General features: G+C 45.4%; 1 protein-coding gene across 1 annotated transcript in view; it reads right to left on the reverse strand.

The window, feature by feature from the left end:
• The window catches only part of LOC144128652 (cell adhesion molecule Dscam1-like), a 312363-nt gene that overhangs the window by 19809 nt on the left and 269330 nt on the right, over positions 1 to 23224 (reverse strand). The window contains exons 17-23 of the mRNA XM_077662219.1: positions 12921 to 13088; positions 11494 to 11564; positions 10714 to 10951; positions 9073 to 9171; positions 8096 to 8281; positions 4815 to 5111; positions 2108 to 2278 (exon numbers count right to left, since the gene is read on the reverse strand). Of these exons, the coding sequence (XP_077518345.1) occupies positions 2108 to 2278; positions 4815 to 5111; positions 8096 to 8281; positions 9073 to 9171; positions 10714 to 10951; positions 11494 to 11564; positions 12921 to 13088 (1230 nt within the window). The remainder of the gene's footprint in view (positions 1 to 2107; positions 2279 to 4814; positions 5112 to 8095; positions 8282 to 9072; positions 9172 to 10713; positions 10952 to 11493; positions 11565 to 12920; positions 13089 to 23224) is intronic.

Genomic DNA, 23224 nt, shown 5'->3' on the forward strand with positions numbered 1-23224 from the left:
GTGATCCAAAGAATGTTACACAACCCCATGGGCATGACGTTACGCCATATATTCAATGTGTAATAACAAGTTTCATCCATTTTTGTTGCCTTTTGGGCAACATTAATGTGTAGGCAAATGTATTGGTGAGGGCCAGAGAAGAGAGGGAGGTACAAACTCAGCGTTGATAAGAGGCTTGGTCGTAGTCGTAGTGCCGTAGTCTCTGACAGGACAAGGTAAAACCAGTAACATTGGATTTATCCCAGAACCTCAGTGGCGAACTTAAGTTTTTGGCACTCCGAGTGCATAAGGAGGATGAGTATGTTTTGCCCAAGGAGGACTCATAACTGGGAGGTGCGGACAGACTCCACAGGAACGTACCCGTGGAGCATTAGTCAAACTGTAGCTGGAGTGCTTGGAATCTGAATAAAACCTTATGAGACACTGGAAGATAAGTCAATGGACACTAGAGGAACTTGCCTGGCAAACATCTCATGGTGTTGAGCTTCTCCGCATGACACCCTCACACCCCCTTCTTTGCTTAGCTGCACTAGCTATCAAAGGATGGCACCTATGGTACAGCAGCAAGCACCATGGATGGCGCAAGCACATGCGGGCATAGGAGAAAGGTGATATTTGGCCTTTGGCTGGACTACCTCAACATGCACAGATGACTGTGCATGGCTCTGCTCTTTGTCAGCGACAAACCTCACGGGAAGAGGTCTCATGAGCTCTCTCCATCCGGCCTCGGAGCATCGCCTAGCGAATATGCATTTGAAACTTGGCGAGTTGGACAATCCTGCTTCATAGTGAAGCTTTTCCGAGGAACATTTCCTCGTCTGCCACTAGTCAGATTAAGTAATTCTAGCAGTAAAAAATGCCGCTTGTCAGTAAGCACATTTTTTAACTCCTCTATTCCCGAGAGCATGGTCCATTATGGTCAGCTTGTGTGCTGTTCAGCTCACAATCACATGGTGGTGTAGCGGATTGACTGTTAGCAGTGGACAAGCGGATGATAGATATATTATTGCTCTTTCTAAAACCGCACAGTGGCATCAAGCCTGTCATAAACTCCTGGCTCTTTTTAAGTGCTACAAGAACAGCACCAGCAGCATGACGAAGAACCACAGTGACACATAGAAAGCCTCGTCACTAAAACGCAAGTTCAGCAAATACCCTTGGTTTCGCTGGACCATTTGATAGAGGGGCTCAAGCCCAGAGTTGTGCATGAAGTTTAGGGTGCGCATGTGACAACACTTTGAGGCACAGACACAAAGAGTGTGAAGAAGATGTGTTCGTTTGTGAACAGCCTGCTAATAAGTGGCACAAACTGGACTTCACTGAGCATGTGTCGAACAGCTGGTACAAGAAAAAGATGAATTTCGTGAAAGCATTTAATCCTGTAGAAATCTAGGACTGCACAATCTTCTCCAAGCATCAGTTGAGAAAACATTAAAGCATTTTTATGAGAAGAGATGCCTGCTACACATGGCCAGAACTAAATCTTCCAGAGTCCTCAAGTGTGCCATTTATCATTCCAGACTTACCTAAAGACCTTAAGAGACAGGTGCAAGTGAAGTCACAAAGAGCAATTGAGAAATTTTTGCATTGTTTTCAAGAGATTTTCCCGATAGCTACATTAAGATCACAGTGTTTCTGACATGCCGAAAACAGGAACAACCAGGAATCCTGGAGATATAGGAATCAGGCCATGTCTTCAGGCTGCCTAACAATCTCATGTTGGAAGACATAAAATGGTGAATTAAGTGTCAACTGCAGTTAGAAACAAACACGACATGTTACAGTAAAGAAATGAAAACACGAATTTCAGCAAAAGCTGTTGTGAACAAGTATACGCATTAAGCAACAAACTGTTGTAATGTTTAATCCACTTTGTTTATTTCATGATTTCTGCTCCCCTGGTATTCATGCCTTGTAGCTTAACAATAAAAAAGGTTATTTTATGGCCACAATTAACTGCATCATTTACCCTACAATGGCCATGCCACCCCTGCTCTAATCATGTGGGAATATGTCAATTTCACCAGGCCACAAAGCATTCGTATTATTAGACGAGAATCACCATTGCAGCCCTTGACAAGAGCACACAAGAGGGCGGTGTACTGACCAATGAAGTGGTTGGGAGTTGCCTGCCTTCGTCGCCGTGGTATGACAAAGGACAGAACAGCCACGATGAGAACCACGATTGCCACAACGCACACGATAGGAACCATGATGCCAACGCTCTTGTAAAAGGCTGGCTTGCGCCCCTCCAGGCTGTTCAGAGGTGGAATGCTTGCTGCAAAAGACCAAGAACAATGTAACAGCTTTTACAACCAATGACCTTAGGATGCACAGCAAGCTCTTAAGCAAGGTACACTGAGATGCTTGATCTGGGCTTGCTGGTCCACTGCAATAAAAGAAAAACGGCCCAGGAGAGAGATAAGTGCCCTTCATTTGACAGAAAATGCTAGTTTGTCTGGTGTGCATCTTTTATTTGTCTTCTGTGCCACTTCAGATCCTTGATCATTAAGCAAGGTGGGAATGGAAGAAATCATCCCTTCTGTTCTGACAAAATAAGTGCTTCATTACTCAGTGAAAAGACTGCATGACAAAATTAGCATGTTAGACAAGCGACCACTTAATCTATGCACTAGTTGCTTGACCTCTAGCAGCAAGTGGAAGCTAAATATGACGCTTTGTGAGCAAAATCGCAGCTTCAGGCCTGTAAACTGCCTCCCTTAAGCAAAATGGAGAAAAACCAGCATTCCTCATGCATTGTAGTTTCACTCCTGTAACTGCACACACTCAACGACAAAAGAAGGATGCCCAACGAGCTATTGCAAAATTTACTCACAAATGACGGCAGCACCGCTAGTGCTGTCTGTAGTGAAGCCGTAACCTCCGTATGCGCCACTGTGGGGCTGTGTACAGACATGAGTGATGCACGACTGCAGCATGCTTGCTCACTCTTTAATTGCTTTGGCACTTTGCCATCATGCATTACAAACTGCAGGAGAAAAGGTTTTCTCTGAATGCACAGACCACGTTATCATCACTACAGTGCTTTTTAAAGAAACCGACTCTACCGAGAAAACACGTGTGGCAGGTTGTTCGTGGTGAAACACAGCTGCATTTCTGAAGTTTTCATCGCTGTGGTGGTTGTGTGACAGCTATCAAAGCTCTACTTAGCAGCAATTCTAAAAACATCCAAGAGAGAACAGAACCGACATACTGCCCTTGTCTACATCGCTGTCCATGACTTTGATCTGTTGCTTCTCAAACGCACCACTTTTGCAATGATGCGCAACAAGGCACAACAAATAGTTCTGATGCCCATTCTATACTTAGGAGAAAAACATTGCTGTTTCCTGTATTACATGGGAAGGGCTTTGTCAAATGCAGAATATTGAACTAGTTTACTATATTTAGTACAATTGTGCATTTACACTGCTTGGTGCAGGTTTGAGGCCATTTTTTGCCAGATCACATCTTGAAGCAAGGCAGCACAAAGATTTGCCTTTAGTACAACTGGGTGCAGCAGTTCAATAGTTCAATTGCTGCAGTCACCTAACAACACCGTTCATTCCCTTGTCGTCTGATCTCTGTTGCAACAAGTGAAAACAATGCTTGGAAATAAATCAAAGCTCTCCACAGAGCCAAAAAGATCCACTTTGGAGCTGCCAGTCATGGTTATCGAGTGGTCATGCCAATACACAAAACTAAAAGCGACCGGTGCATGTCAGATCATGCTGCGTTTTCCAGTGCTATCGACAAAACAGAAGGCTTCACTTGCACCTATACTGGTCGTTCTTTTCGCATTTTATGAAAGCATGGCAGCAAAAGTTAAAAACATTTAATTCCATCCCAGGCCTTGTACATGTAAATATTTCTACCAGCAAAAAAAAAAAAAATAATAAATGAGGGGACACTTAAGCCCCGCCGTAAGAGTATGACGCGATGGCATAAAACGTTAATTCTATATAAGCAGAATTGGTCATTTTCTACTTCACATTCATTGATCCCTGGGAGTTCTCATAACACTCCTGGCGCAGTGGTGCAGCGGTTTAGAGATGCGCCACTGCCCTGTGAAGGGAGGTGCCGCCACCAGTGGGCCTTGTGTGACCCAGCTTGCTCTTCGTGAGCGACCAATCATTAATTTAACTGTCACCTGCTACAGTGGGCAGTTTGCTTACAATTTGATGGGCAGGTTGTGATGCCGCCGAAAGATCACAAGACCTAGGTACACTGCCCGCCTCATAGGCTGCTTCTCTGGGGAATTTTTGTGGATTTTTTGCTCACGGCCCACGACACGCTGGATTTTCTGCGACACCAGCTCCTTAATGCTTTTGTGCTAAAGCTGTCCCTTTTGCCAGCAGCAAGCACTGCAAGAGTCTGGCTGTGTGTATATGGGCTCACAAGACATCACTAGCAACAACTCCACTCTCGCCATACCATCTTCTTTCTTCCATGATAACCATCCTTTGGATAGTTCTGGTGGTAGCCACCCAACGGGTACACATTAGACCGTTCTCATCATATGCTTCTCCTTCCAGGGACCACTCGATGACCACCCTCCAGTTATGCTGACTACTACTCCTACACAAACGCGAAACCCAGGAACTGCCATTTAACAGCTGTTACTGCAATGCAAGGCTACCCTTCTTTAATGCAGTAAGCAGCATGGACAGTTGCTCTTGACTGAAATAAAAATGCAAGGCTGTATGTGACGCACTTGATATGCCATGCAAGTTGGGGCACCAACCATCAGTAGCAGCAGGTATGAGTCAGCAGCTAGGTTGCAGCAATACAAGAACAAAGCTAAATAAACACACCACCAGCCTTGGTGAGCGTGCTGAAGGTGTAATCGTGTTCAGTGGTCCCTGCTTCGCTGTGGGCCGCAACACGTAGGATGTACCACTTCCCCGGCACCAGGTCGGGGACCACGACAGACTTCTGCTCAGCCGGGATCGAATCGGAAACAAGGACCCAATCATGGCCCTCCTCCTGAACCCGATACTGGATGGTGAATGAAAGGATTGGGCACCCAGCAGCGCTCCAGCTATTCAAGTGCACCGTCAGAGCTGCGCCATTCACGCTCAGCACGGCATCACGCTTGGGTGCAACTGGAGCTGCAAATTGTAATGGAAAAACAATATCCCATGAAGCAAAACTGCCAGTGTTTCTCATCTGCAAGCTTACACACACTTTAGGTCCCAGACTTCCCTTAGTTGGCATTCCCACCTATACACTAGCAATGAAAGGCTTGTTCTCTTACCCATCCAATAGCCATACAGTATTTCCTCCCAGACAACACAGTCAAATTCAGGGATTAGAAAAAGCCCCCCGAAATCTAAATAGCTTTATTTAACAGGCCATGATACTAGAACAAACTGCAACCTAATATCTTGCTTGCCCTGCTACTATTTTTCATCCTTGTTAACTAAGGTGCACTAAAAGATTTTTTTTTTACATAAGGCAACTAAATAGTTATCACTGGTTGATTAGTCAAGAGTGTAAAAGTGTTCTGTTGTATTTGATTTTCTATTGTACTTTTCCTCTTTTCAGATTTTTAAAGCAGCTGAGAGACATGTTCACGTGACTTGTTTCAAGCAGTGCAATTGAGCCGTTGCACTTGAACCTTAAAACTGAATACAGCAGCCGACGGGTAATTTGGACTCCAATAATTCGGACCTGTTGGATATTTTGGACCTCGATGAGGCACCGTCAGTCACCCCATAGAAGCACATACATATTCGCGACAGAAGTTCGATTTTTCGGACTAATTTCAGTCGCCTGCGAGCCAAAATCGGCCATCTTATCGGCTTTTCGCCGGCGCAAAAGGTACAAGGTTCTAGAGCACTATACAAAAGGCGCCATCTTGGATTGAGGTGGATTTACGCTGCAGTTGTATTGGCTTGACATACTTTCGGTACTTCATTGTTGCCAGTAGAGGTCTCTGCGATCTCTGACACTTCGAGGTGGCAGCCGGATTATCATCGCCGTCAACTTGCTTTTGTCGCCGACGTTGTAGCGGGCAGTTATCGCTTGTCCCATACATTGAAAATTGGTTGTTGGGGGAAGGAAATTGTACAGGAGCTATCTCACATCTCGGCGGGAAGGGATAAAGGAGGGACTGAGAGACGGAAGGAAGAAAGAAAGAAGTGCCGTAATGGAGGGCTCCAGAATAATTTCGACCACCTAGGGATCTTTAACCTGCACTGACATCGCACAGCACACGGGCACCTTTGCGTTTCGCCTCCATCGAAACGCAGCCACCCCGGTCGGGTTCCAACCCGGGTACTCCGGATCAGTAGCCAAGCGTCCTAACCACTGAGCAACCGCGGGGGGTCTCATACGTTCGCCATTCGCCGTTTCGTCCCTTGGGTTTCTCTGACAGCGTCGCCCGAGTGGTGCTCAGTCTTCATGCAGTTACATCTGTTCGCCGTTTTGTGATTGCGTCCGGCGGTTCCGCCGCTTTGAGCGTAAAGTGCCTTATCTTTGCATGTGTTTGATGAGCGGTGTGGTGCACACTCGGGTTGTGGACAACATGGCCATGCCGGGTCCATCAAAGAAGCGTGGGAATTATTCCAACTAAATACGGTGACCTTGCTGTCTAGCATGTACAGTGAAAGCACAACTTTTGACGCAAATACAGGCGCAAATCATCGCCAGCAGGAGAAATTTGCCGCGAGGTAAAATCAGTGACATTTTTAAGCTGTTTTCATCTCAATAAAGTGATTTTTTTGTACTTCACAGATATTTTGGGCTGTTCGATTATTCGGACCATTTTTCGGGTCCCTTTGAGTCCGAAAAATCGGTCGGCGACTATACTTAAATTTGTTCCATTGTGACAGTAGCTCAACTGTGCTCGTTTTTCGGTCACTTGCTGCGTTAATATTGCAGGTTTTATTAATTCATATCTATATTCGATACTGGTATTGCTGGGCATGAAAGAGAAATGATTAGACATAGCAAAAGAAGCAAAAACCAAAAATGCAATTTTTCGAAAAAAAAGCTTTTTTTTTTCACCCATGTGTCCCCTTAAGTGGGTATTTTTTTAATTGCTTTTTGCCAAGGACACATCGTCCACACTAGAGTTTGGAGGCTCGTTGACCCCAACTCTGTGAAATTTAAATACAGTTCAGACTTAGTGTACCACTGCATTTTACATGGCTCTGAATAATGTCCTGCAGATCGTGCAGACAATTGGCCAACCACACCCATATAAAAATAATTGCACACTCACATCACACCACAGCTAAACAAAATGGAGGAGAGCTTACTTCATGCTAACTTTTGGAATGCAACGTGCCACATAGGACCGCGTACCATGGCTACTACCCGCAAACCCTAGGTTCAGCAGCTGAAAAAAGTAAAAGACCTAACCCCTGAAACTATAAGCTCTCAAGGCTTGACTGAATCTAAAACAGCCTCCAAATAAGAACAAACTGACACATCAAGGAAAAGCTTGTCACTGCAAACGTGCAGTGCAAACTTATGGCAGAGTAGAAGTATTCCAGAGCATACAGTACTATTTTTCGTAATGCTGCAGAGCAAATATCACACCATGAACTCTGTAGAGATTGCCAGAGACAGCTGTTCCTGCAACCACTTCAAACAGAAACAAATAAAAAATAATGATGTTCTCAGTATAAGAGTCAGACTTAGATGACAACTACATGTTTTCTCTCACTGCCTGAATAATGTGATGAAATAAATAAAAGCACTGCTATATTGTTTCCAAAGGCCTTCTTAATATGCTTTTTACTACAAAAATCATGCTTTGCAATTACAGGGTGTATGAAAAGTGCAGCACAGTGCATAACAACCAACATTTCTCCAGCAACCATTTATGGTTCTACCAAGCACCGTGTATTCCCATGCTATCAGGAGTAGTGAATCCTGTCAAGGTATTTCTAAACAAAAACTACTCAGGCTTAAACCACTCCAGAGAGCCTTTGCCCTGCAAGTATAGATATCAATGTGTAATGGTTAAGCGCACATACATACAGTCTTCTAAGCTGTTCACCAATAAAGTTCCTTTGTGCAACATCAACCAATCTAAAGATTAAAAAGGTGACAAGGAAACAAAGAAATTACAGGATAAACTTACATGCCCCTTGAGTCTTTGCTGATATCACCTCGCTGGGATCACTCTTGCCCATCTTGTTGTATGATGCCACATAGAACTGGTAACTTGTTCCACACAGGAGGCCTTGAAAGGTGTGCGTTGTCTGATGAGCGGAGACCTGATGCTCCTCCCATGTGCCACGCTGAACTTTCACATAAATGTAATAACCTAGAACACCAAGCAACAGGGTACAGGCATGATACAAAAAACTTAACAAAATGCATGTGATTAAAAGAAAAAAAAAACATGCAGTCTAACACAAGCACATAAACCCCCCCCCCCCCCCCCTTCCTCCAAATAGAAACCAGTCATGACTATTTCCTTGGCAGACCCAAGCAGGAGTTCAGCTTGCCAGCATTGATTAAAATAGATTTCTCAAGCCTGGATAATCCCATGAATATACACAAAAAATTTTTGCAGCTTAAGGTCGACATTTCTTCCTTAATAAGTTTTCTCTGTACTATCAGCAACAGGTCTCTGGGCCTACAGAAACATGCAGCAATGCCTTATCATGTATATTTAATTAAATATGTGCATAAGAGAATGCACACTTAAAAAAAAATTGCAAATAATCTCAGAGAAAAGCGTGAGAAACTTGGGAGAAGAAACTGGGAGAAGAAATGTGACTTAGGCAAATCAACCAACACGGAAGGCTGTGCAGAGAGCTCATAGTTGTCAAGCATTTCCTGAAAAGCTGCTTCTTTGGGAATACACTAAGCACTTCCTTACTTCCAATAGCACTTAGACTGGAGGGGTGATGCATTATTTAAAATTCTGCAAGCAACAAATGAGCACTGGCATGTATGCATGGTCTGACGATGATATGCAGAGAATGAAGAAAAGGCTGACTGTTAAAATGATTACTCCATACAAATGCTTACTAAACAGTGTAAGGCTACTGATGCAAGAGAACTCTTGAGAAGGAGAGCAGCGCTAATAAGGAACTCATTGTGGCATACCAATTATAGATTGCTCGTCACTTGGGTTTTGACTCCACTGCAACTGGATAGAAGAAGAACTAGTGCTGAAGACATTTAATGATGGTGGAGGTGGTGGATCTGAAAGGTAAGTAAACCAACGCATTTCTGAAGGTGCAGATAATAATGTCGACACAGTATTACAGTTATGTCAGATAGTGCTATAAAAGGGCTCAGGAAATGGAAAACAAATTATGAAAACCTTAGTACATATACTAGGAAATTTTTGCGTGTGGTCATTCATTCAGATGTAGATACAAAAGAAGCAAATAAAACACTAAGCCTCATCATGACTAATCATGCTTGTTACTATGGCTTAAAACTACCAAGCAGTAGAACAAATCAGTTTTTCATCTAGAAAGCCTAGCAGCACTGTTCGCCCACAAAGAACTTGTGGCTTCTTTCTTTTGGTACCCTAACCTGCTTTTTACAACACCAAGACTGTGATAAAAGACAAGAATTTTCAAAAGTTGAAATCAAGTAATCCTTAGTATACTGTACACAACTTAACTTTTGTGGCAACCTAATTTTCGTGCCCTTTGTAAAACATATGCGGCCCTCGAAAAATAAGTCCCATGAATAATTTTGGCACAATGTTGACTTAGATTTTGGCAAAATATAACATCACTGACATTAGCATATTTTCTCATCTGCAACTAGATGTGCAAACTTCTGTGGCAGCTCTACAATGGTGGGTTTTCTTCCTGAAGTGAATGCACTGTTGTATCCACAATTGCTCTCTTTGTTCTCATGGGAGAATGCTGAAAGGGAAGCGTTTGCATTTTTCGTTTTTTCTTTATTTTGTACGCCTTTCTGCCTTGTGGGTAGCTGCGTTTTCTGCGTTTTCTCCGTTTTCTGCTGATTTCACTGCCTGTATTTTAAACATTCCGCGTATTCCACTGTATGCCTTGTAAGGAGCACGGACCTCGTCAAGCCACCTTTGGCTTTTTGTCCGTGCCCCTAAGCATCTCAGGATGTTTGAATAAATTGATTTGATTTGATTTGAAGGTTTCTAACCCATTGCCTGTGTTTGTGCTCTTTCATTTTCGATTTCTTTGCTTCTTTATGTCGAAACCTTCTACTTTAAGTGAAATGCCTGGAGCCCAGTGATCAGCCCAAAAGCCGTCAATGCTTTCATGGCTTTTGCAAGTAAGGTTCTGTATTCATTGTGTGAATGAGGATAGTTTATCGAGAAAACGGATCTCTAGGTCCTAGCTGAGGCTGCGGAATCCAGTGTACACATTCAAATGACCTCTGAAAATGTCCTCTTCAAGAACCAACAGTCATCGGTGCAATTTCTTTTGACCTGCTGCACAGATCCTGCTGAAGTGGGTTCTGCGAGCACGGGGCACCATTTAGCATTAGCCAAGTTCTGCCTTACAGCGTCAGAATCTAACTTTCAGCCCTCGTAGATGACAGGAGCACTACGAGATCTGCTACTCCTGCCTTGCAAACTTTAGTGCTTACAAATACATTCTTAAACTGCGGCTTTAAAAGAATTCACAAAATATCAAGCTCACAAAAATAAATATTTTACAGTATATGTTCCCGAGTTGTACATATTGCAATCCATTGTGTGTATATCAAAGAGAGTGCATACATAAGTAGTCTTTGCTTTCTTACCATTCTCAAATGTCTCAAGATGAATTTCTTCACATGGTGGGCCAGTTCCCTTCTCATTGAATGCTTGTACAAGTACAGCATACTTCGTGGAGCGCTGCAGTGAGGTGAGCAAGGCCTCCTCCTTGACGCTACCTGTTGTGTCGACTGTCTTGTAGATGTAAGTATCGGTGGTACCATGCTTCTTGTAACCTACATAGTATCCTTTCAGAAGCCCATTTTGGTGCTCCTTCTTGGGTGGCTGCAATGCAATCATGCACATTTAATTTTATGCCAGTCTTGGGCACCCTGTCAGAGGAGCACAATGCACACTGAAACCCCTTTTTGCTAACAACTGCAGCCGTGTTTACAGTGAGGGACGCTGCGATCAGCGTTACTGTAAGGAAAAAGACAAACACTGAAAGGAGAAATAGAAAGGTATATTGCACAAGCACTTACTAACCTTATGATAACCTCCATGTCCTCCAAATTATATCAGTAGGCTGCGGACTCTCGAATAAAAAGCAGAAGTCCGAATATGACACAGACATACTGAGGAAAAAGACACTTGACAGCTATGTCAACACAGCGGAGGTGTCACGCGCCACAAGCATGAGCACAAGTTCAAGAAATATGTAACCAAGGTATGCCTGAAGGAACGTGCATGAACTCATTTGTAGCAGTAAACTTTGCAGTCTCAAACAGTCATGCAGCGTTGTCAAGGAAAGGGAGTCTGAAATTCAATGCCACTGATTTATAGAGCCAGAATTCTAATCCCATTAAGAGCGTCACACTTTGTATTACCTGCCATGTCACCTTCAAAGAAGTCGACGATACTGGCGTCGCTTGGACGTTTACTGGTGGACCTTCAGGTGCTGCACAAACAAATATGAAGAAAGTGAGCCATCCGCACACATTCAAGTACGTATCACACACAAGCTGCATTGATAGCACAAAATTTTGCGCGGCACAGACAAAAAATCCAGCATGTAAGTTTGCAATCACACCAGTTTCCTTTCACTGACAGGAAATTCGAAAACATTATTTTCAAAGCTGGATGAATTAACTTTATATTTCTGCTTGAGAACCTCACCTCTGATCACCTATTTTCGCTTATCTATGGAAAGCTTATCTTGGCTGCGAAAGAAGTAAACGATTCCAAACCATACATAATCTGTCAGAATACTGCAATACCTGCTCACGACGAAGAATGAATTTCATAACCAGGGATGAGTCAACGTCATGCTGAATAAAACCACTTTAACATATGAACCAGTTTTTAATAATATAAACGTTTCAATGTTGCATGCACACCCGAAATCGAGAAACTTCACAGCAGTGCACCGAACATCTCGGTCATGCAAAGCCTCTACACATGAATGGAAAGTAGTCCTTTTTTCTGAACTGAATGTGAAACCTCAAGAAACAAACACGGCAGCATCAACGAAACACTACAACTGAGCTAAAAAATCGAACCTACCAGGAGAGCAACTAGCCGCCTGATTTTAAAAAAAATTTAGAGGGGATTGAATTGGATCAGATTTGTATGTCCTCTTGAGAAGCCGGAAATGCTCGCGTGGTGATGATGGCAATGGGACTGTTGTCAAAGAACGCATGCTTTCTATCACTTGAAAGGGCGGCGGTAATTTCAATGCGCGACGTAGCTGGTTCAGTATATTAGGTGCCCTACGTGGAGTGTGAACATAGTATCTCAATGTGAACAAGTGCGCAGGCTCCAGTAAGCTAGAACAGACACTAATATTAAGCAGAGCTGTCGCGACGTCTCTTGAAACGCTGGCATTTACGAAGGTGGTGAAGATGTGAGAAGGACATCAAATTGAAGAGGACATCAAATTGATGTGTCGTCAAAACACTAAAACTAGTATAATTTGCATTTCACTATAGGAACTACGCTGCGGGATAAACACCACTGCATTGAAATAATATTACACTGCGCTTCTATGCATTGCCGTATTGCAATGATGAAGTGAGTAGGGTGCCTCTGGTCGAGGCGCCCCAGGAAAGAGCCCACCACAGCTGCCGAACTAAAAAAACACAAGGCACATCGCCCCTCCCTCTTTTTCCCTTTGAGGAAAAATATATCCCAGCCATGCCATAGACAAAAGTACACAAGCGCACGCGCGCGCATGAAGTGATATGTTTGGCACAATTATGAACAGTGGGAATTTCTCACGCGCGCTCAAAAAGGAGAAGCGCTGTCCGCTACTTGCCTTCCTCATCAGTAGTGACCTGTATCTCCTGGCTGTAGTCTCCAGCTCCCAAGCCGTTTTCAGCCTGTATTCTAATTATGTACGCCGCGGTAGGTCGCAGGTCTCTCAGAGTCAGTGTTGTAACTGTTCCTTGAACCTTGTTTTCTTGGATATCATCATCCCACTTCACTGGAAAGAAGCAAACCACCAGTAGAATGTCGGTGGAAATTAACGCCCTGCCCACAATGTTACAATGTGATGTCGCCGTACCGCCGTTAGCGACTGACTGCCGTCCGCATTAGATCATTCCACGCGCTAAATTACTGCCATGATGCGTACTTTTACTGCTGGAAAGTGATAAAAAGAAATTAAGGAACAACACAAACAGCTATATTGGTCAAGCAGGAACAAGAAAGGGGAATGCCGTTGCAATTCTGCACATGATTTCAACTTTTTTGCGCGTTGCGCGAGTTCTGGCGTAAAAATTTTCGCTCGTTATGTGCAAATGTCAGGATATTGTGGGTGTCTGGATGGTTGATTGGCGCCGAAAGTGTAATTAATCGGGCCAACCTGCCCACCACAGCACTCTCCGTAAGTTGGAAGGGGAGGAGCGACAAACTTTTCCACCCCACGTGCTAAAGAAGAGATTCGGACTGGTTACCAGCGATAAGGGCCAGACCTGATTAGACACTCAACGGAGGCGTGAGGCGTTCACAGATTCAATAAAAAGCACTTTACTCAGGTAAAGATGAACAACGAAACATCCAGATAAAAATACTTGAAATTATCGTGTGGACAATCGGATCCAAAGGGTGGTTACTAATGAGCGCCAAATGCGGCTTATAAATTTTCAGTTTATTTATTGACTATGTTTAAGCATAACTAGGTGCTTTATAATAAAGGAATGCTCAACTATGTCTGAAATAATTTATCAATATGTGCTTTATGTCATACTTCAATATAAAACCCACTTTTTTACAAGAAAAAAACTGAGTTATGTGGAACACAAAGCTTTGACTGCGCTGACAAGATGATTTAGAGAAAGAGAAGAAAAGTCTTCTGAGAAGTGTGGAGCGGTTTTTCTTTTTTTTTCGTTTGGATTTTTTTCCTTGCTAAAATGATTCATTTATAGTTCAGGGCTAAAGTGCGTAAAAAATGAACAAGAAGCGGTCACGCTGGTGCGTGCCATTTCATGTTGGTGGACGTTTAATTTAAAGTATACTGATCAACAAAGCAACACAACCCTTACATTTAGCAATACTAAGCAATAACAGCCACGGCTAGGGCACAGAGGTCGCGTTTGCTGAGGCGACCTGCAGGATCCTGCGGCTGCAACAGAGTGTAGAATCGACAGACAGGAATGCTTGAGAGCTACTTGTGCGGCATCGTTCGCAGCGGGACGTTATCACTCTCCGCTTTTCGGTGCAGTCATCCGAGGCTGCGGACAGGGATTTCACCCGCCGATGCCTTGTATATGGTAGATGCATGAACTTAATGCAATATTTTTGCATCGAATATCATTGCGAATCTATCCAAAGCAATTGACGTTTAGGATAGTGACGAAGATAATAAGAGGCCCCTTTGGTTTCGGGGTAAACAGATGTTACCCGAAAATCACCCTTTACACAAGGGCAGGGGAATTAAGGGTTCGTAATTATATAAAGTATAAGAAAGAGCATAGAGGACGCACGTTCTTTGGCACAAAGCTGAACATACCGCACGTGTCTGCCGAACTGGCGAGATTAAACCTTTTTTTAACGCATGTTATCCATTTTTAGAAATGAAATGCTAAAATACATGATCACATATGACAACATTTAAGTGTACATGACCAGACATTTCATAAGCATCAATGTATAAAGCGCTACCCAGGCTAACGACGTGCCGACCCAGGCATATTGCGCGTTTAAAAATGGTCGCTGTGCTGTTGAATGTAAGACCTTTTCACGACCCTCGGGAAAACCGGTTTTCCGGGCTGTGGGGAGAACGTGTACTACAAGCAGAATCTAGGGCCCAATATGGCGGCGTCCGTGGGCCTTTTTGTGCACCTCCTTCACGTCGAGACGTCATCAAGATGCGGCGGCGACGGCGTCAGCAGCGATTTTCGCATTGTAGGCAAAACAGGTTCCGCATGCCCGTGCCCCGGAGCAGCCGCAGGTACTGGCACTACCCCGCGGCTGCATCATGTCTGCGCACTACAGAAGCACAATGTGTTGACCAGCTGCCTCAATGTGGGATCCGCGAAGTAGCACAAAGAAACTGGCTGGGGTTCAACCCGGTTGCACCTAGTTTACAGAACGGAAGCTCGATTAAGTATGGTCAGGCACGGTTTGCTGTAATTTAACGTTTCCTCGCTCTATCCTTCGCCAATGCATCATGCTGACGTTCTTGATCATAAGATCGCAGACATGTGTCGAACTGCATGTCGTCAGAAGATTTAAGCACTTACAACAGGAAGCAGTGCATTTATAAAAGGTTTCGAAAGGATACACGGGGCTCACAAGCCACACCGGTGGCAGCACGTGCCATCGCAGAGCAGTGACGAAACGCTGAAAACTCTTGTGTCCATCTGGTCGCTAATGATTGGTGTTAGCTTTTGGTTTTATGGAGTTTGACATCCCAAAGCGACTCAGACTGTGTGAGACGCCTTAGTGGAGGGGCCGGCGAATTTATACTACCTGGGGTTCGTTAACGCGCACTGATTAAGCACAGTACACGGGACACTAGTATTTCGCCTCCATTGAAATGCGATCGCCGTGGCCAGGATCGAACCCGCGAGTTGAGTTGTTGCTCAGGGACCGATCGCGCGCGCACCCCGAAGCCGGTAGCTTAGCCCCCTGGGTTTTGTGTGTGTTAGCTGCTCTTCGGGGCTCCCCGATAAGCCGGCATTCCGGCGCCGCCGAAATGGGCTTGTTTTGCGACAAACGCGGCAGATGGCGGAAACAGCGGTTAACCGATAATTAATCGGCAGTGAGGAGGTCCGTCCTTGTAAGGTCGCGCTCGGGCCGCAAGACGCGGCCGACGCGCGGACCCCACGGGTTTCGAGTGGGGTTCACGTGTAAATCTGCCTTTAACGGCGGACCACGTGACAGACCTGATGCCTTGGAGCGAACGGCGAAGGGGGGAGCGCGACCTGGGCAGTGCGCGCGGTTCGGGATGGGTGTTCGCCTTCCCCGCGTTTCCGTTGGCGTTTTTGCGGGTTTTGTCTCTGTGCTGCAACCAAGCGGAAATGCGTAACATCTTCATAGATTTCGCGCTGTGCTCGGGAGGCGACAACCCTTTGAGCACCGGCGTGCTATTGGCTCCTTCAGTTTGAACGAAATTCTCCTGATTGGCTCTGACAAGCGCATTTCCCATTGGTTAAAAAAGGGTCCCCGGCATGCTGGGCAAGGGGATTTAAAGGGGCTGCGAACCATCGCTTGAACGGATGCCGGTTACGCTTCAGATGGATTCTTCATGTCACACAGGTGCTGACTGAAAAAGAATTACGAGAATCGACGCATAGCAACGGGAGTTATTCAATGAAGAAATTTCAAAATACAAGCAAACAAAATGCTGCCCTCAACTAGATTTTCGCGCAGCTTCCCATTCCCATTTCACTCTCCCAATGACGACACTCAGGGCGACCAATCAAAACAGTCTATCTTAGCACGTGGCGGAAGTTTGCATTCCATGGTTGCCTGTTCTCTGTAACTCGTTCATGCCAAGGCTGGCAGCGCCGTTTGCATGGTTACAAAAACCATGTGAACGCCCAGCTGACCCAGCGATGCTTCACCGTCACGTCGACGGTGCAGAAGGGAACACTGATCAGTGACATTCCCTCCCTTATGGATCCGAACTCGAGCGCGAGATACTGAGACGGTGTGACAGCCTGCGCAAGATATCAGACACATTTAGCGTAGCGCGTACCGCTACTGCTTACCGCCAACCATCGCCCGTCGCTCCTAGCGCGCTGGTTGGCAACGGCGAGCAAGGAGCGCGCGCTGTTGACGGGAACGTGGCGCCATCTGGCGCCACCGCCAGGTGATTCCCCACAAGCTGACGATGCGCACTGCCTGCTAAATGTGAAACGAGCGCATCCTTCCTTGAGGCCGAAACAAACGCTTATGGAGTGCGATGGCTCGACCGGATCGATTCCGCAAAGCCGCTCTCAGATACATAGAGAGTAACCATAAGCGTTTAGTGCTAGTTCGTAGGATGTTTACAGAGAGGCGCAAAGTCCTTCGATGCAAAAAGTAGCCAGTTCCTTTGGTGGCGTGTTTTTGTTTTAGTTGATTTACAGTGCTTTTATCTAGGGCAAACAAGTTGGTTTTGTTAATGTAATATAAAACACAAAAACTTGACAAAACGTATCTCTAGTTATTAACCCAATTTGCAGTATATTTACTGCTTGTCCCATCATCAAGCTCGCACTAAGAGATGTCATATCCGCTGCTAAAAACCGCCACTGTATGGTGACACCGTCAGCGCCACGAATTTATTTTCGCGAGCTAATTAAAATATTAAAAACCACAGTATACGCGGTATGACCGATGCTAATAGCATCACTATAACTCATTCTATGCAACCAACAGGCAAAACAATGCACTGAAAATGTGTTTCGGGGCCCCTTTAAGAGCGAGTTTTTTGGGCGCGAAGGGGAGATCAAAGGGCAGGTCGCTGGTGAGGGCCCGTGCAATAAAGTACACAGTGTCCCGAAGAACTTGTCGAGTCTGTTACGCAACGTGTCGCCGGATCACCGAACCATCAGAAGGCTTCAAGATCAACATCATCGATCTGCCGATCACAAACATCGATGGACCATTTCATCGACTTCAAAATTAACTGGCGCAATCGACAGGATGATTCCGGCGGCTTTCTGCAGAGCGGACACGGGCACTATGGGACACCAGCGGAGGGCAACACTTTGGTGATAGGCCGCGACGCTGTGGCTGATCATCGCGACACCTGGGCGCCCATTGCGGAGGGAGCAAGCGAGCTTCTGGTGGCAGGCTTCGGAGGCTGTTGGGAGCGAAGAGAGGCGACATCCTGGTGCGAAGCCTCTGGAGCTGTTGGAGTCGAAGAGGGGACGGCAGTTGAGGAGAGTCTTGGACGAAGACTGCTGCAACTCTGCGGAGCAACGAGGAGCCAACGAGGGGCCTCCGAGCAAGGGAGTGCTGCAGCCATGGGAAAGGACGAGGCAGCATCTGTCTTAAGTTCGGAGGAGGCCGCAACAGCCATGGGCAGTTACGCGACAGCAGAGTGGGTCCCCCTTCCCATTTGCTTCCCTCTGTAGCGCTCGAGCCGCAGGGTTAGGGAGCAACGGGTGTGATGGCCGCATTCAGATGTTCGAGTAGGCATTACGCAAGGCGCGCGTCGGGGCCCAGAAGAGATAGTTATCTCAAAAATGAACTGGGCGGTGTGAGCCTGGAGTCTGCTCGAGCGCGAACTGGCGCAGCAGACGAAGGAAAGTCTACAGAAAGCGCGAAGTGCGCAGAAGTCGGTGCTACCGCTAGAGCGGGCTTGCTTGATGTTCAAATTTAAAGAATTCCAAAATGATGGGATAGAAAATTGAAGGCATTGTTTCCAGTAGCTTGTTCTTACCTTAGGTAAAAGAAAGTTATTATGCAGGGCGAACCGAGTGACCTTCTTTATTATCATGTCGGGACGAAAGATGCTTAGCGAGAGTTGACGATGAGGAATCTTAAAAAACGCATTACGGATATTATAAAAACAAAGTGCGGATGTGGGCAGAACCCTTAAATCTATGAACAAAATGCTCGACGGTGAGGTTCGAGGAGAAGAGGTTATGATGCGTATGGCTTGCTTTTGGAGCCTTTATTAACGGTCAGAGATAAATATGATAAGCGTTACCCCAGGATGAAATGATATAGTTTAAGTGGCTATGGATGGTGGCTATGTCTATAGCTATGGAGCGGTGGCCTAGTGGTTGAGCATCCGCCTCACATGCGGGAAGTGCGGCGTACGATGCCCAGTACAGCTGGGTGCCCACCGGTGATACAATGGGTACAAGCTTCCCCTGGCCTAATGCTCGGCTTATTCAGGGTGAAACGCTTGGGAAATGGGTCTTTGACCCCACCTTGAGCAAACGAAAATACCTTGCGCCATGGCGCTCTCTGGCTGCAGATGCCCTTGTGCCATAAAAAAAGAGAATGCGTATTAAAGAAATAATAACATATGGATAGGGAAATAAATTGGGGACTTGATTAGTGCGCGCAATCCATACGAAATTTTCTTGCAAGTTTCTGCTACATGATAATGGAATTTTAGATGAGGGTCAATAAGTACACCCAGAAATGAAACTGTCTTCCGATGAGATGGCAATGGAATTGAAGTACAGTCGTGGTGTGGCGGGTAGTGGTTTTTGAGGGGGACGAAAAATCTGAAAGTGAGTCTTAGTAAGATTTAGTGCCATCCTGTTAATGTGGCACCAATGTTCAAGAGAATTAGGATTGTTATGTAGGTTAGATAAGGGCTATTGGAAACTCGAGGGCTCTTGAGTGCAGCCTTGTATTCACTAACTGTTAAAATATGAAAATATATGAACTTGGAACGAGCAGAATATATTTTTGCTTTGGTTACACAATTTTATACTGTGGTAACTTGTTTAAAAGTATTTCTTTTTATGCTTTATGAGTTTTAACGTCCCAAAGCGACTCAGGCTATGAGGGACGCCGTAATGAAGGACTCCGGAAATTTCGACCACCTGGGGTTCTTTAACGTGCACTGACATCGCACAGTACACGGGCCTCTAGAATATCGCCTCCTTCGAAATTTGACCACCGCGGCCGAAATCGAACCCGTGTCTTTCAGGTCAGCAGCCGAGTGCCATAACCACTGAGCCTCTAGCAGCCAAAATGGCAGCTTCGCAAACTGCCATAGTAGTAGGGTCCCTAGAAATACTTGCTAGTCTGGCGTACGCCGGCTGCGGCGGGGGTTGCTGCTGAATGACCGCCGCGGTGGCGCTGCGAGCAATCGGTGTGCCTTGACAGCCACGGCGTATGCGGTAGACGCGCGTGTTTCGCCCCGCGAAACGAATTCCCTGCGTGTTTTCAGATAACTTGCGCATGCGATTGCACTGATTTTTTTTTTATTTCAGCTTAGCCGTGGTTTTTCAATGCGCAGTTCAGTCATCGGCGTAGTGACGCTTAACAGTACCTCTTGCTGGGCTAGTTGGTGTAACATTGTATAACAAAAGATAAAAAAAAACCGCGCTAATTTTGACACAAACCACACAGAAAGACCAGACAGGACGGGCGCTGACTCCAACTATCAGCTGGAGTCAGCGCCCTACAGCTGGAGTCAGCGCCCGTCCTGTCTGGTCTCTCTGTGTGGTTTGTGTCAAAATAAGGGCTGTTTTTTTACACAGCGTAGCGACGCAAAAGATATTTTTTTGCGAACAAATTTTGTGCGCGTACTCCAGGGTACTTAGAAAACATAGCGCAAAAAAGGACACGGACGACACAGAAGTGGACAGGACAGGCGCTATTGTTACATCAAATTTCTCCAGGGTACGCTTATTTTTACACCATATTCTCCCTTCTGAATACTGCTTCCATGCCGTATTATATACCGTCTTCTGAGGAATTTAAAAATATCCTTGCATCAAGAACGTTACCCACGATTCTAAACCACAAGACCGTGTGCGCGCGCAACAGAGCGCTATTGACAGCGGCATTTTCATTCATACCATTGATCCGATCTCAACTTCTACGGACTCTGAAGCTAAAAAAGACTGAACACTGGAAACTTCTAGATGCACGCACAATTAAAATATGTAAGATGAGAACCTGAGTCCTGTAAATCATGTGCTTTAGGCAAACTGCAGGAACGCATTCGTTAGTGCTTAGGCAACCGAGTTACAGAAGTAATGAGCACAAGCATGCATTCTAAGCAGTTCTTAGAATCCCGTGCTTGGTAAAATAGCATTATTAGCCCATGCTATGTAGGTCACACGACCTGTCAGGGAAAAGATACCCAAGGGTCAGTAATGTATAGCACAAAATAAAAATCATTGTTAAACACATTTATTTCCATCACTTTGCACTCAGGCTGCCCACATTTTTGTTTGCACCACCTTCTGGCATCTTCTCATCTTTAACAGCTTCGGCTGCTCTTTCTTGGCAGCCCTCTCAACATTGATTGACTTCATGTAGAAGCGCAGGCGAAGCAGAATATAGAATTTGATGATGGTGTTAATAATTTCACGTCCATGTTTCACACAGCCCAGAGGCAGAAAATGTACATGTGTTAAAAAATCAGCGAAGTCAACTATGCTCTTCTCGTGCAATTTGTTCAGACTAAAATAAGTGGTGGAGCTGTTTTCAAGGACAGTGATAAATATGTTATTCAAGGGGCCAGACGGATACAGTAAGCCAGAATTATCAAATTTTGCAGTGAAAGCTGCAACCCGATCATTTTCTGTATAGCCACTGCTTTTAAGTCGTCAAGGCTGAAGCACAGTCTATGCACTGGCTTTCTTTCAGTGCTTTTCTAGCCCGAGATACAATAAATTAACATCTCGTGGCTTTTTCCTGTCACACAGGCACTGTCGTCATAGGTAATACTTGTACGTGGAGCACAATAGACCAATGCAGTTTTTACATCATGAGCGCTCCTTTATTAATTAGTATGTCGAGTATAGGCAGCATATTCTCGCTGCACGGCTGTTTCTTCGTCACCGAAACTAAGGAAGTGACCACTTCTGGAGCACAGTTTCCCGATGGTGGTAGTTTCGCAAGATTGTAGAATGTGAGTACATTAACAGTAACCAAAAACTGAGCGGCATTCCGATGGTGAAAGATCCTGATGATTGCCGAACAATGCTAAATACGCTTTCAAGTCTATCTTGGCTCAAGTTTGCAGTCATCACATACTTAAAACGATGTGTGCTGAGATCTGCAACTAAACTAAGTGTGCTCTGAATTGAAACACGAAGTCCCTCTGCTATGCTGTTGCTCAAAAACCCGCCGATTGTGGCCTTTGAATGAATTTCCCACTTTGTGAGGTGTTCAAGGAACTCCTTTAAAATAAAAAAAAAAATTGTTGACTGCGGGTATAACGCTGCTTTTGGCACACGCGCAGTCATTATCCAGATAAGCTTATTTATTCTTTTGCAAAAGATTCAGTGCCTTCCACGAAATCATAAGATCATCCTAACGGGGTGCAATAAATAAAAAAGACCTTTAATTATATCATCACCAAACAGCTTGAATGCTGGAGCAACTCTCGTTTTCACAAAAGAATTAGGATTCAGGTGCATGCTGCTGATCTTCGGCATGGCTTTAAGCGAAACACTCTGGATGTCCATTTTCCAAGCTTCTCGGATCGGTTTGAACGTGCACCCGACCCTCAGGTGCGTTAAACCATTTGCCTGCAAACGCATTTCGCACGTTTTTAACTAGATGGTGGAAATCTGAAGGAAAGTCAGATGACGAATTGAGCTGGCAAGATGTGGCGCTTGTCACGCTGTCTAGACATGACGCGATCACACATACGCACGCACCAACACACACGCGAGTCAGCGTTCATGGATTTGGCAAAAATACACCAGTATTATGGGCTCGCGACCAAGAAGCAGCGCGCACCACTACCGCAGCCACGGCGCGACTGCTCCTGCAGGCACGACGTTCCGAATGTGTGCAGCGCCCCCTGCGCATTCATCCGAGGCGCGGCCAACTGGTTCCGTAGAGAGCTCCGCGCGAACGGCAGACTAGCAAGTATTTCTAGGGACCCTAATAGTAGGTCATGGTAATATGTAATAAAACCAACGCTGTTTTTGATGTGCTCCGTGTCCCAGTTTTTCCTTCCTTCTGACCTCTTGGCGCGCTTTGCGATGGCCGAGAAAGACAACTGGACTGCAAGCACTGCAACGATAGCAGCTGTGTACTCGACTGAGACTGTCACTAATAAGCGGTAGCTTCGCCGGCGAAAAATGAATGCTTCTGCTTCGAAGTGAGTATCGTTGCCCATCGTCGCCCTGCCATCGCTGACTGGATTGTGCCGAACTGTGGTTACTATTGGATAGCTTTTCTCAACAGCGTTCAGTTCCAAGCGAGACTTATATACTTCAATACGAGATTTCATCACGGCGTCATTTCATCTCTCTGCTAGATGTCGGTACATCTAGCGCCAACTTCCGGACGTCAGCATCACTGCAGCCGAGCACGCCATTCGCGAAGTGGCGAGGAAAGCACAACGAACGTTGTTCTAAAGCTACCAATACAGACGTTTCTAACGTACCAAGCCTGATGAAACTGCACGGTTTAGGTTTCTTTTCGTGAGTGAGCAGGATGAGACTTGCATTAGGGGGCATGCATTTCTTC

This window comes from Amblyomma americanum, chromosome 4 (genome assembly GCF_052857255.1).
Source record: "Amblyomma americanum isolate KBUSLIRL-KWMA chromosome 4, ASM5285725v1, whole genome shotgun sequence".
Lineage (NCBI taxonomy): Eukaryota > Metazoa > Arthropoda > Arachnida > Ixodida > Ixodidae > Amblyomma > Amblyomma americanum.